The 12,330-nt window shown below is 39.8% G+C and overlaps 1 protein-coding gene across 6 annotated transcripts in view; it reads right to left on the reverse strand.

The window, feature by feature from the left end:
* The window catches only part of nav1b (neuron navigator 1b), a 69,469-nt gene that overhangs the window by 3,535 nt on the left and 53,604 nt on the right, over positions 1 to 12,330 (reverse strand). For 4 of the 6 annotated variants that reach the window (XM_060868269.1, XM_060868271.1, XM_060868273.1 and 1 more), the window contains 18 exons: positions 12,015 to 12,067; positions 11,758 to 11,781; positions 11,321 to 11,398; positions 9,493 to 9,576; positions 7,961 to 8,072; positions 7,701 to 7,822; positions 5,358 to 5,527; positions 5,086 to 5,248; positions 4,790 to 4,967; positions 4,133 to 4,224; positions 3,944 to 4,039; positions 3,554 to 3,722; positions 2,540 to 2,775; positions 2,220 to 2,374; positions 2,065 to 2,136; positions 1,316 to 1,512; positions 909 to 1,027; positions 92 to 289 (listed from right to left, as the gene is read on the reverse strand). In XM_060868269.1, the coding sequence (XP_060724252.1) occupies positions 92 to 289; positions 909 to 1,027; positions 1,316 to 1,512; positions 2,065 to 2,136; positions 2,220 to 2,374; positions 2,540 to 2,775; positions 3,554 to 3,722; positions 3,944 to 4,039; positions 4,133 to 4,224; positions 4,790 to 4,967; positions 5,086 to 5,248; positions 5,358 to 5,527; positions 7,701 to 7,822; positions 7,961 to 8,072; positions 9,493 to 9,576; positions 11,321 to 11,398; positions 11,758 to 11,781; positions 12,015 to 12,067 (2,318 nt within the window). The remainder of the gene's footprint in view (positions 1 to 91; positions 290 to 908; positions 1,028 to 1,315; positions 1,513 to 2,064; positions 2,137 to 2,219; positions 2,375 to 2,539; positions 2,776 to 3,553; positions 3,723 to 3,943; positions 4,040 to 4,132; positions 4,225 to 4,789; positions 4,968 to 5,085; positions 5,249 to 5,357; positions 5,528 to 7,700; positions 7,823 to 7,960; positions 8,073 to 9,492; positions 9,577 to 11,320; positions 11,399 to 11,757; positions 11,782 to 12,014; positions 12,068 to 12,330) is intronic. The other 2 variants (XM_060868270.1, XM_060868275.1) reach the window with 1 other exon arrangement.

The following is a 12,330-nucleotide window of genomic DNA, read 5'->3' on the forward strand; positions in this document are numbered from 1 at the left end:
CAATAAATTGTGGCGTATTCCATTTTTACAAATCCAACTGAAACTCGTACTTCACTCATGTTATGTTTTTAGAAAAATTGGTGCAACTGACCAGTGGGTCTGACTCCATGGAGCTGGGAGGAGTTTCTTTGTGTGGCCGTTCGTCTCCAGGTTGGCTTGGGCTGGCTGGCCCCGTGCTGGGCGGAGGCAGATGGAAGAGCTTGGCCTGGTCCTGCTGGGCAGAGGGCCAAGGGAGAGAATCCCGCACCCACTCCACTGGGTCCTCCCACACTGCCTTCTGACCATGTGCCTGTGCCAGGAGAACGCACTGATTACATATGTACATAATGATTATATAAGTATAGAAGAAATGATTTACTGCAAACACAGATTGTCAGTTGGATGAGCTAAAGCAGCTCAAGAACGCCTAAAAAAGAAATATCAGATTTCAATTTTTGACATTTGTATTGTTATGTGCCATGTTTTTAAATGTGGAATATCAGCTATTCACTTTTTTAATCTTACTTTTTGGCTGCATTTTAGATTTAAAGTTCATTATAATGTTTACAGGTTTAGAGTACAATTATAATTTTGTACTGTTCAGTGTTTACAGTTTGACATTATTTTCTTGTGCAGCTGTAGCACAAGAATTTCATTCTTCACACCCAAAACCCTTCATGCACATGACAAAACTTGAGACTTAAAAAAGCACTAGCACTCTCTGTGTAGGTAAAACCTAATTATTATACATGAAAGTGAGCCTACTGACAATATATTAGCTATCTGATTAGATAGAAATCATATGTTCCACACATCATTCTTATAGATTAAAAAAAAAATACCTGCATGTTTAATGACTTTTTACAGATCAGTGAAATGATGACCAAATATTCATGCTTTGTTTTCCTTGCCAGGCAAGACTGACCCACCTTAATACCATCTTTGGCTCCTTCTTGCAGGTAAGGAATGATTGAGTGGTTCCACAAGTCAATGAACCAACAGCGAAACTCCTCAACTGTCACTGGACAGGACAGGAAAAAGCACGGCCCTGCAGCCCAAACACAAGGCCAGAATTACATGTATGTATGTGAATAGGAAATAATTTCAGAATTCATATTGTATTGTGTAGCAGAACGTCAAGTATTACTGGTGAAATGAGACAAATAAAGCCAAGTTTTGATTTCATTGTCTTTTAAGTTGATAAGTTAATTAGCAACAGGTTAAAATATTAGCATCAGTTTTTAGAATGCATGAAAAAACATAATGTAAATCTGCATTCATGTTAAATTAGATATTATTGGCCTGATTTTTAAAAAGACATCATTAAAAGTCTTACCAATGAGGAAGTCTGAGGTGCTGTGTTTCTCCAGGAATGTATGGAGGTGGTACCAGAGCTTGGGCACCCAATCTAGCACCCGTAGTAGATCCTCATTCATCAAGCTTCTGGGGTTCTCTCCTTCCATTAGCTTCCTGTGCAGGTACCGTACTAGAAACCCATTGGCTGGCTCCACGTTATTGGAGAACATGACCATCCTTCAAAATCAAAGTGAACACAAAGATTAGAGGTTGTCCTTGACAAAAATTATGCCAAGGCTAACTATAATCATAAGCCAATGCAGCTTTTAGCAATTTATTACTCTTTCTGATAAATAACAAGGTTTTTAATTCATTCATTTTCTACCGCTTATCCGAACTATTCTCGGGTCACGGGGAGCCCAGGCGTTATTGGGCATCAAGGCAGGATGCACCCTGGATGGAGTGCCAACCCATCACAGGGCACACACACACACACTCTCATTCACTTACGCAATCACACACTGCGGACAATTTTTCCAGAGATGCCAATCAACCTACCATGCATGTCTTTGGACCGGGGAGGAAACCGGAGTACCCGGAGGAAACCCCCGAGGCACGGGGAGAACATGCAAACTCCACACACACAAGGCAGAGGCAGGAATCGAACCCCCAACCCTGGAGGTGTGAGGCGAACGTGCTAACCACTAAGCTACTGTGTCCCCGGTTTTTAACATAAGGTTTTCTGTTAAGCTCATCGACGATTAGATAGGATCCAGTTTTTGCACCCACCTGAAACTAAGGTGCAGGCTGTGGTTGGGGGTCATCTTCACCGGTTGATTTGTGGTACCTATAATGTATGGACTAAGAGATGGATATTATAGACATTAATATATCGTCGTTTTTAAAAAATGGGAAAAGGAAAGAATACTATAGCATTCACTTACCATTTATGATATTTACATGTTAAAGCACCATTAACTAATTCACTGATGGATGCAGCATCATGAACATCATCAAGCATGACAACCAGTGGGATTTCAGATGTACTAGTCTCCCGGTCAATCTGATTTGCCAGATTAGACAGGTAAAGTTGGAGATCCTGAAGATAAAAACAAATTAAACAAACAAATTATGAAGTTGTCAAGCACTGGAGCACTTGCATGAAATGAACAAAAGTTCAATATGACACAAGGACATGAAAAATATCATTTTACTGCCCTTAAGGTAAACAACTTTGGGAGTCTATCTAATCAGTGCAGTTTACCTTGCAGGTTTGACGGTGCATGTTGAAGGAGACAGCGATGGCAGGGGTGATCTCTCGGGCACTACGCTCCACCAGGTACTCAGCCAGGCGGGAGGAGAGGTAACTCTTCCCTGTGCCGCTGGGCCCTGACAGGATCAAGCGCCTATGCTTCAGCAGCAGACTAATGTAGTGTTGGATCATAGGCTTCGGGATAAGTGTCTCAAACACCACATTGTCCACACACTTCTCCTTCAGACCTGCAAAGGTACAGTGGAGATAGAGATGCATATATAATGGAACTGGGGGATGTTGCGATTTAAATTTGAGTGCTCTTAAAACTTAAAAGAGCTAACTAGGAAAAGAGTATATAGACCTCTAACTATTTAAAGCAGCCTGATGACAGAATATAATTAATTTGTAAATAGTAATATTAGTCGGTTTTAATGCTGTGACAAGAAAAGAATTCCCCTAGAATCTTTACACCTCAGGGAAATCAAACCAAGCTGGTTCATTCTGAAGAACTAACAATAGTAAGAAACAGGTGACACCAACAGCTGAGTGTCCACAGACTGAGCCATATGATGTTTATTTCAATAGTGGCCACAAATGGTCTAAATAAACTGACATGAGTGCAGTCTGCTTTGAAAATAACCTCTAATTTGACCTTGGAAGAGTCTGTATGTACAACCAAGTGTCATATATCTCTACTACAGTAGTGGTAGCATTGAAAAGAAACTTTGCAGCCAGTCAGGACTTTCTCTGATTGTTGGGGAAAGCTGCAAGATTAATTTTTTTTCTTTCATACTGAGACTTGGGGTGCATGTACATATGCAGTGTTTATGCCTATGCGTTTGAACTGAACCCTAGTACATTTTCCTTTTTGGTGTGTGGTTTATATGTGCAGGTGAGAACACAGCAGTCACACCAAGGTGCAGACCAACATAGCTTGCAATATAGGTGAGATCATGTGAGATGGTAGTAGCAATGTACTACAAAAATCAACATAACCCACTTAACCTGCTTTTACCCACTAACCTTTAAGAGCCACGTTGATGCAGGTGGAAGTCTTGTTAAGGCAGCGTACTGGTGGAGTCTCTGGTGGCTGAGATCCTAGCACCCTCTTCAGATGACTGAGGCTGTAGCTGTAGATGGAGTCCTGAGACAGGCCCAGGCTGGAGCTCGGGTCCACCACTGACAAGTAGTCCTTTATAAGCATAAAGCATAAGTTGGGGGAGCAGAGGAGGTAAAGATTACTGTATTTTTCAAACTTAAATCACAAAATGACATGTTACAATTATACCCTAATGTTATGTTCATGTCTTTATAACACAAAAAGAAGACTTTAGTGCCAATATGTTAACCAGGCTGCAAATTGTGGATAATGAATACTTTACATTAGTAGTTGGCTGCAGCTCTGCAACTCACCTTAAAAGCTTTGCAGACAGCAGAGTCAAGCGTGCACCAATCAGTCTGCCCACTGAGTTTAACCAGGCCAATGAAGAATTCCAGCTGTTTAGCCTCCTGTGTTAAAAGGTGTCAACTTTATTGTTAAACATCCTTATATCTTCTGGAAAAATGAGTCCTGGACAAAGGACATGTAGTTGTGAGACATACCTCATTTAAGACTTGATGGTTGGGGATTCGCACTAGCACTCTGACAATGCTCTCATCTTTCTGCAGGGTTGAGGTAGGACTTTGAAATACATCTGCCAGAAAAAAGTAATGAATTAAATATTTTCTATACATAATATAACTACAATGCATTTAATTTTTTTTGTTTGTCTATGGATTTTATCTATTTGTATTATAAGAATCTTTTATAAACAACAATAATCATCCTTTAAATGAATTTCTCTTCATTTAGCACTGATCAGTGTTGTGAATCTCGAGCCTATTAGAGAACAGTGATCACAGTGATCGAGGTGCAAATACAACTTGAAAGCGATCCAAGAGAAAAATATAACCAAGCACACACCTTCAAACCCTCATTCACATAAAGGGGCAATCTAGTGTAGCCAATTAACCCACTGGTATAATTTTAAGATGTGGGAGAAAACCAGTGAAACCAGAGGAAAGCAGGCAACATTCCTTACAGACAGTCACCCAAGCACAGACCCTGGAGTTATGAGGCAGCATGCTACCTACTGCACAACACAGCAATAATCATTAAATTAGGAATCCTTTTCCAATCAAGACCTATATAAATTTTACTCGGTCACATTTGACAGCTGCTAAATCTAACAGGGTGTGCACAAACTTGTTTCACCTCACCTGTGTTTAAGCTTTCAGTTGCCCCCATGCTAAAGGCTTTGCTAAGAGATGCCACAGACTGCCGTGGTGATAAGGTGCCCAGAGAGCCCAACCCGGAGGACTGGGAAGTGGAGCTTGGAGGTCTGGAGGCACCCGTCTTCAGCTGGTCATTTTCTGCCTTCAAATTTTCTACCATCATCTGTATGAAAAGACGTTTACAGAGATTTTTAATGTCTACTGTTCTGCAACATTTATTGCTGTTTATTTACTAGTTTATTACATGCATGGTGTATGTGTGCATGTGTGTGTGCACAAACCTGCATCTTGCTCATGGCTTCCTGTAGCTGCTCCAGTTGGTGAGCAGAAGTAAGGGCCTCCAACCGGATATCTGTAAGTTTGCGTTCCTTTTCCCAGAGTTCAGAACGCAGCTCAGAAACCACCTTCTCCTCGGGTTCTGTGCCCTCACTGCTGTCACCCAGTCTGAAGTAAAAACACCTTTTCTTTTAACCTTTGTTGGTGTCTGAGAATATGGTCAACATTGCGCTATGTGACCCAATTAAAAAAAAAAGAGAGAGAAATTGTCTCTTACCCAGAGGAGGAGGCAGAAGTCGATTCATTTAGTGAGAATGGTGTAGTTTCTACATTGTGGTGGATTTTAGGGGAGGAAGGAGTTGAGGACTCTGGGGTGGCAATTTCCTCAATATCCGAGTACGACTTGGAGCCCTTCTTATAGAAAGCCCGGTTAAAGGAACTTCTCAACTGCAGAAACAGAAAGAACAACATACAGATATATCTTAATACATGACTCCTGCATTGTGTAGTCTGTAATACAATATAATACAGAAAATATCAGAGCAAGTAAATGAAGGTGCACTAAGCAAATGAAGCAGCAAAAACTCATGGAATGAGTAAGCATGCCTATTGTGATGGAAATAAAATAATTTCAGATCCAAATTTCTATATTCAGTGGTGAGAATTTATAAGCCTGTCAGTCTCCTCATAATGCAGAATCCAACTACAGCAGCAGCTGTAAACTGTAAATAATGTTATATGTTATCATCTAATATGTCCACCTTACATGTTACCAAATTTAACAACCACATAATAATTGTGTTTTAAATCAGAGTTAAACTACAAGGTAAACAGAAACACCACAAACTTACATGTTAAACAACATATTAAGTAAATTTAGTCTTAGTCTTGATTTGCTTGATCTAGCCTTCATTTTTTAAATAAAAAATGGCATTAAAGTATGAGTCATTGGTGTCGAATGGTCAGAGAAGGGAGGATCAAAGAAAAGAAAAGAAAAAGCTTTTTTCTGATTAGGTCAGAATAGTGAGGATTGGGAAAATCACTCACCTCATACACCTTAAAGGAGAGAAGGGGAAGGCATAGGAAAAAGATCAGACTCATACTTAATGTTGTATTCAATGCACATTGCAATAGCACACAATAATGCATATATGGAGAAAGTATATGTGTGTGTGTGTGTGTGTGTGTGTGTGTGTGTGTGTGTGTGTGTGTGAGTGAGTGAGTGAGTGAGTGAGTGAGTGAGAGAGAGGGAAACTGGTGTTCTGGATTGTCTGTGTTTTAAATTACAATGAGGACAAAAAGACAGAAATATACAGATGGGTGAAAAATTTAAGGAACACTAGTGTCTCTGTTATTTTGTTATTTAACAAAAGGATCCCTGATAATCAGTAGAAAGTTTTTTGCTGGCTGTTGAATTTAGAATTGATTGAAATTCCCATATCTACAGGGTTTGAGAGATCAAGAAATGGTGAATAATGAGTATGAAAATTATTGACCTCTTATTCTACTTACTAAGTATTGCACCTCTTTGGGAAGCTGACAGGAAATTGATCACTTCCTAAAGTACTCTTCTAGATTGAAGTCATTAATTCTGTAATGAGTCTGTCTGTGTTTCTGCCCTGTTTCTGTCTGCTGTCTTTCCCTGTTTTTAATTGTTGTATATATACTCTGTTTGCTCACTTCCCTGTTGCTAGTCGTTGTCTATGTTTGTGTTCCTGTTTCCCGTTAGCTCTGTGTGTGTTGCCTAGATTTTCCTGTCTGTTATCTGTTTCTTGACTTGGTTTATTAAAACGTTTAAAACTGCACTTGGATCCTCACTTGCCTTTGTCGTGCACCGTGACAAATTCATTCATCAGCGATGTTAAAGGATGTACAAAGACCACATGTATTGATACCACTGGTACATCATTATTTCAGCTACACTTTCTCTTCACAGTTTAAAGTTTAAATTCAGGTTGTAGAGGCTAAGGATATGTATAAGCTAACTGACATCTTTGGAATACTGTTGAAAATATGTTTGTTGTGTGCTAGCTAGTACTATATAAATCTGATACTATGTATTATAGAAAGAACAGTGGCACAATTTAAGGTTAGAAAAAGCCTGGCAGGAATGACCTTAAACATGCACCTTTCACTTTTTATCAGTCAAGGCTGTACAACAAGGAGTTCACTTACCATAAAGAGTTTGTATTCACAACTAACGTATTTATGAGTTGTTTTCACTACTGATTGAACAAAGAAAATTTTGTTTATTTATTTGTATTTTCAGACTGGTCGAGCTGTAATTGACTGCCATTTTATTTTTGCTCAGAGCAACTGAGACCTGTATATGTATTTAAATAATTTGTCTGGTTAAATCTTTGTGAATAAACTGAAATTTTGCAACAAACGGTCAAGTTACCATAAGAAAACAAGCCATTCATATTGCATCTGCTCAATAACATCTAGGTCTGGGGGAACAAATATTAAAAAAAAGGATCTTTTAGTAGATTTGAAATAAGTGACAGATAATCCAATAAACGCATGGAGCAATTACTTAATGTGTGACCACATTATCAAAGATATGGCCAGGAAAACTTGCTGTGGTTGGCTACAGTAAGAGCAGATTATATCATCTTACCCAGCTTTTCTTCTTCTTTTTCTTGGCATCTTGTTCCTTCAGACTCCCCAGGCTGGAATGACTGGTGATGCTGTTCATGCTGGCAATGCTCTCAGATGAGTTCTGCCTGTTTATCTGTAATTCTGGTGTGAGAGAGAGAGAGAGAGAGAGAGAGAGAGATGTTGTTACAAGGGGTGGAGAGAGCCACTGTTTTGACATCAGGATCAGAACTGCAGGTCATTTTCCCTGTTTGTGTTGTGTTTGAAGAGTTGTATCCAGACCTTTGGGTGTGGAGTCAGAGGTGCTGAGTGCTCCATGGATGATATCCTGGGCCTCTGTGTTTTTCGACTTCAGTCCATCAATGGTCTCCCTTAGGTCATGTAGCTCGGCGTCCTGCAAGTACAAGACATTCAAGATGCAGGTATCACTAACAAGTAAATTTGGTGAACATTGTAGTTGTATCATGTTGCAGCAAGCTTTTTTTGATGAGCATAATGCATGTGTCTCACTCTGTTTTCACCTTTATATCTTCCTCATCCCTCCTGATTCTACATTTGGCTAATGGAAACACAGTCTGAATTGCACTCTCAGCGCCTTGACAGATAATACTAAGTGCCTCCTGAAAGCATGAGCTCATTAGTGGAGAAGTTTCAGTGCTTTATAAAGCAGAACACTTAAAACATGATACTCCCGATTGAACTGAACCAATGTCTGCAACCGTTGCTCAAAAACACAAACCAGAAGCACATTTTTTTCAACTCTCTTGAAGCGAACTCCCAACACCACCAACAGCATCTTTTAATTCACATCAACAACCAGCATTTGATCACGCTCAAAACTAATGTTCAAATTGTACCAGCACACATAAAAGCTATTTTTAAGCACCAATATATCTAATTGAGGACACAAGCACATTCTGAAACCATCCTGAACAACAGGTACCATGCTAACATTACTTAATTATTTATTATTGCAATTTGTGGGGTTCGGAGAGGGGTAAATAAACCAAGTCTCTCAGATCTATCAGATATGTCAACCTTTATGCATTTATGCTTAGGAGCACCACATTTTTGACATTGCAGTATGCTGGAAAGAACTCCTCTTTTTAGCAGATGAACCAGTAGACATTTGCACAGCCACATCCCCTTGGAAGCCACACCAACATCCACATTTCAATCTACAGTAGTAATGTAGAAGCCCATGAATTCTGAGCTTGAGAGTCGCACTGTTTTGGCAACCTCACTTTCCATCAAGATAGATGTAGAATGTTTTGAGTTCAAAGAAAATGGTCAAAAACAGCATTTCAAGGATGAAAATTTGATACACCATCCCACAATAAAGACAATCGAGTAAAAAGGCCTAAAAGAAAACAGAAGTGAAAGCAGTAATGTTTATGGTGATGGTAACTGGGACGGTGCTTGAGAATGCGGTTTGTTTGCTTTGCTTTCATGCACCAGTCAGCACTCAGACATATCTAACCACTTAGCAGATCAATAATGTGAGTCTAGGTATTATTCTTTTTCAGGGTTGTCAGGTCTGCTGTATTATTAGACTCTTTTTCATGTTGTTCTATTTTATTTTATTAGCCAGTTAATCATAGGCAATAAAAGCCCTGGGCAAATGGGATGACTTGGCCTGTTTTTATAATTATACACTGCAGCAGTTAGAGGACAGACAATAGATTGTTGTTGTGGTTTGGAGCGGCACAAGCTCTAAGGAAAAGGGGCCTCAGGGATAGAAAATCCGAATGTCTGCCCAAAAGTCTACTAATATTATGCAACACACATACACACACACACACACACACACTTACCTTCTGCTCAGAGGTGACTGACAGGCTTTGCAGACGAGCAGTCATAAGCGTCAGACTCTGTTCGAAAGCTGCCACCAGGTTGGCCTGCAATAGAATGTCAGCATTAGTGATGGACAGAGTGACACACATAACAACACTGAGTACACCTCACACACAAGTGTGTGCACGTGTCTCCATCCAAGCTGGAGAAAAGGATGGGAGAAGACAATGCAGAAAGTCTGTGGGATATGGAGGGGCGAAGTGATGAGGTGAACAGAAATTGACCTGAATGATGGAAGGATAAGTACACGAGTTCTGGCATTTGTCCACACACCGCCTTTATGCACATTATGCTTGAAAGAACACCACAAAGTGATTCTGGTAGCACTGTGCATGCTGACTTACATTGTCTATTTAAATGTAGGTATATGCAGAAATTATTAATACTGTTAAAAAACACTTTAAATGATTATTATAATCAATTGTTGAGTTCCTAGGAATTCGTGTGTACTGGTCAACTGCTCATGAGCCATCCTTCCACAAACGTTATAGTTATCAACAAAACTATGACAGCATCAGCATTTAGCTGATGTCCAGATGACACCTGATAATGAGCTCCACTTGACATCATCAACCAGCACCGGGCTGGCGGGGTGTGGGGCCTGCAGGGGGACGAGGTTAAAAGTCATGCAACAGCAACAAGGGACAGGCTGGAAGTGACAGTCCAACAAACCTGGCCTGCCTGCTAGAGCGAGCAGCCCCCGAGGACCCGCATACCAGCCCACAGCCAGAAGAGGACATCAGCCAAGGAGAGAGGGACAGTGGTGTTAGGGTCAGGGTTATACTGCTCACTCACACAATCATGTTTCCACACACACGCTCACATATTCACATGTTCACAAGACAGTACTGGGATCAGATTGAGATCATTTCCACTGCACATGTCACAATCATAGAATACTAAATTATTGACCAAATACAAAAGCGCACTAGAGGTGCTGGAATAGGTGCTTGATTGTTCACTGAACCCAGTTCTGTAAAAAAGGGTTTTGAAGGGGGGGATCTGTATGATGTAGGTTAGTGGACGTTGTCAGTGAGAGGTGGAACTCTATGCATCAACAATCATTATTCAGATGGTAAAATATGATTTGTAAAATAGATTTTTTTGTATCCCATATTCTCTCCATTTGGTTATTTGCTAATTACCCGCCCAGAAGTTTGCTCTCTCCTATGACATGAAATCTACCAACCGGACAGGGTGAACACATGCAGGCTGACACATGTTTCGTTGAAAAAAACATGAAGCCAGAGCATCTTTTCACACTGCTGCTCATGCTGCATCACAGGGCAGCTGAACACACTCTGAGAAAAGTGCTATCTACCCTATTCTGCATACATGAGCCCACAGACACCCACGATTGGTCAGTGTCACTCTGATTGAGAGGGGAGAGATTATTCTATCCCTCCCATGCAGCGAGTAAGGTCAATTTTGCTCTCTCAGATGGTTGTGGCATTCTCTGATTGCCAATCTCCCAATCACAGGGTTAATGTTTTTCTGTTGTGCCACTCCTGATTCTAGATTTAATAATGAGAGCCAAATGTTTTTTTAGGAACCTAGATTTAATTTTAGGGGAATTTACGAAGATATCAATGATGGTGCATGAAAATATGTTCACAAAATAGCAAAAGCCCATTTGCACAGACCATACACAAGCTCACACACAAGACAAATAAATTGAAAATAAATAAATAAATTACAGAATAACGAGGCACAGCTCAGTGAAATCAGTTACTTCAGGAAACTGCTGCATACAAGTTCTGCTGGTGTTTGGAACATTTCGGTACATACGTTAGCAGACAGCTGATTTGTCAGGTTGGCCACTTTGTCTTGAGATACTTCAAGTTCACGCCTTAGTTTTCGGATTTGCTGTGAAGAGATAGAAGTCTGTCTGTTAGTTCTCCTATCTCTGTTACTAATCCAGAGAGTAATGATGATTTTTTTGGAAAAAAAAAAAAAAAAGGTGACACATATATTAATTATGTGTGAGCCTATAACATAAAACATGTATGAGAATGAGGACGGTTGAGTTATTTAAACAGTGAGCTGCAGTAGCTTAAAGAAGGAGTTGATAAACTATATACTGTTCCACTGCAGGCAAACTTACAACTATTCAAGGACTAGACAACATTATGTTTATAATGTGAAAGCCAACTGATAAAGCAAAGAATACAGCCATAATCACAGACAAACATGAAACAAGGAAGCTGTTAAAAGGACAGACTTACCTCTCCCTGCATTCTCTCCTCTGTCTGAGAACGCAAGATGAAAAAAAGTAGAGGTGGGAGCAGTAAGAAAGAAGGATAAAGCTCAGGACTGAGAGCAGCATAGAAAGATTATTGGGCCATATACATATATTTAGTCACTAAATGTATGTTACTGTAAGTATTTTATATGGCAAAAAGAACTAATATATAAGATTAAAATATAGAATTTAGAGTATGAGACCATTGTGCTTCCTTCTGGACACTTATGTCGTACTTACTGATGAGTAGTTGGATGATGCATTGGAGGCCAGGGAGAGGACAGAACCGTGGACTGCAAAAGAATACACAGCAAAATAATTGCTACCATTAATATAGAAGGGGCATCGAGATCCAAAATTAAGTAGGGTAACAAAGTAATTACAGATCCATAAGGTGATATGAAAATCAATGTAAACTGAAGGAAAATACTTCAATTACAATACATGGTGTTTATACATGGTGTTCTGGTAAATCTGTGAACAGCTTATGAATATGGAATTTCTTAGCCACACATTTAGTGTCGCATAATTAACACTTGAATTACAGGTCACCTGA

The sequence above is a fragment of the Tachysurus vachellii genome, chromosome 4, assembly GCF_030014155.1.
Source record: "Tachysurus vachellii isolate PV-2020 chromosome 4, HZAU_Pvac_v1, whole genome shotgun sequence".
Lineage (NCBI taxonomy): Eukaryota > Metazoa > Chordata > Actinopteri > Siluriformes > Bagridae > Tachysurus > Tachysurus vachellii.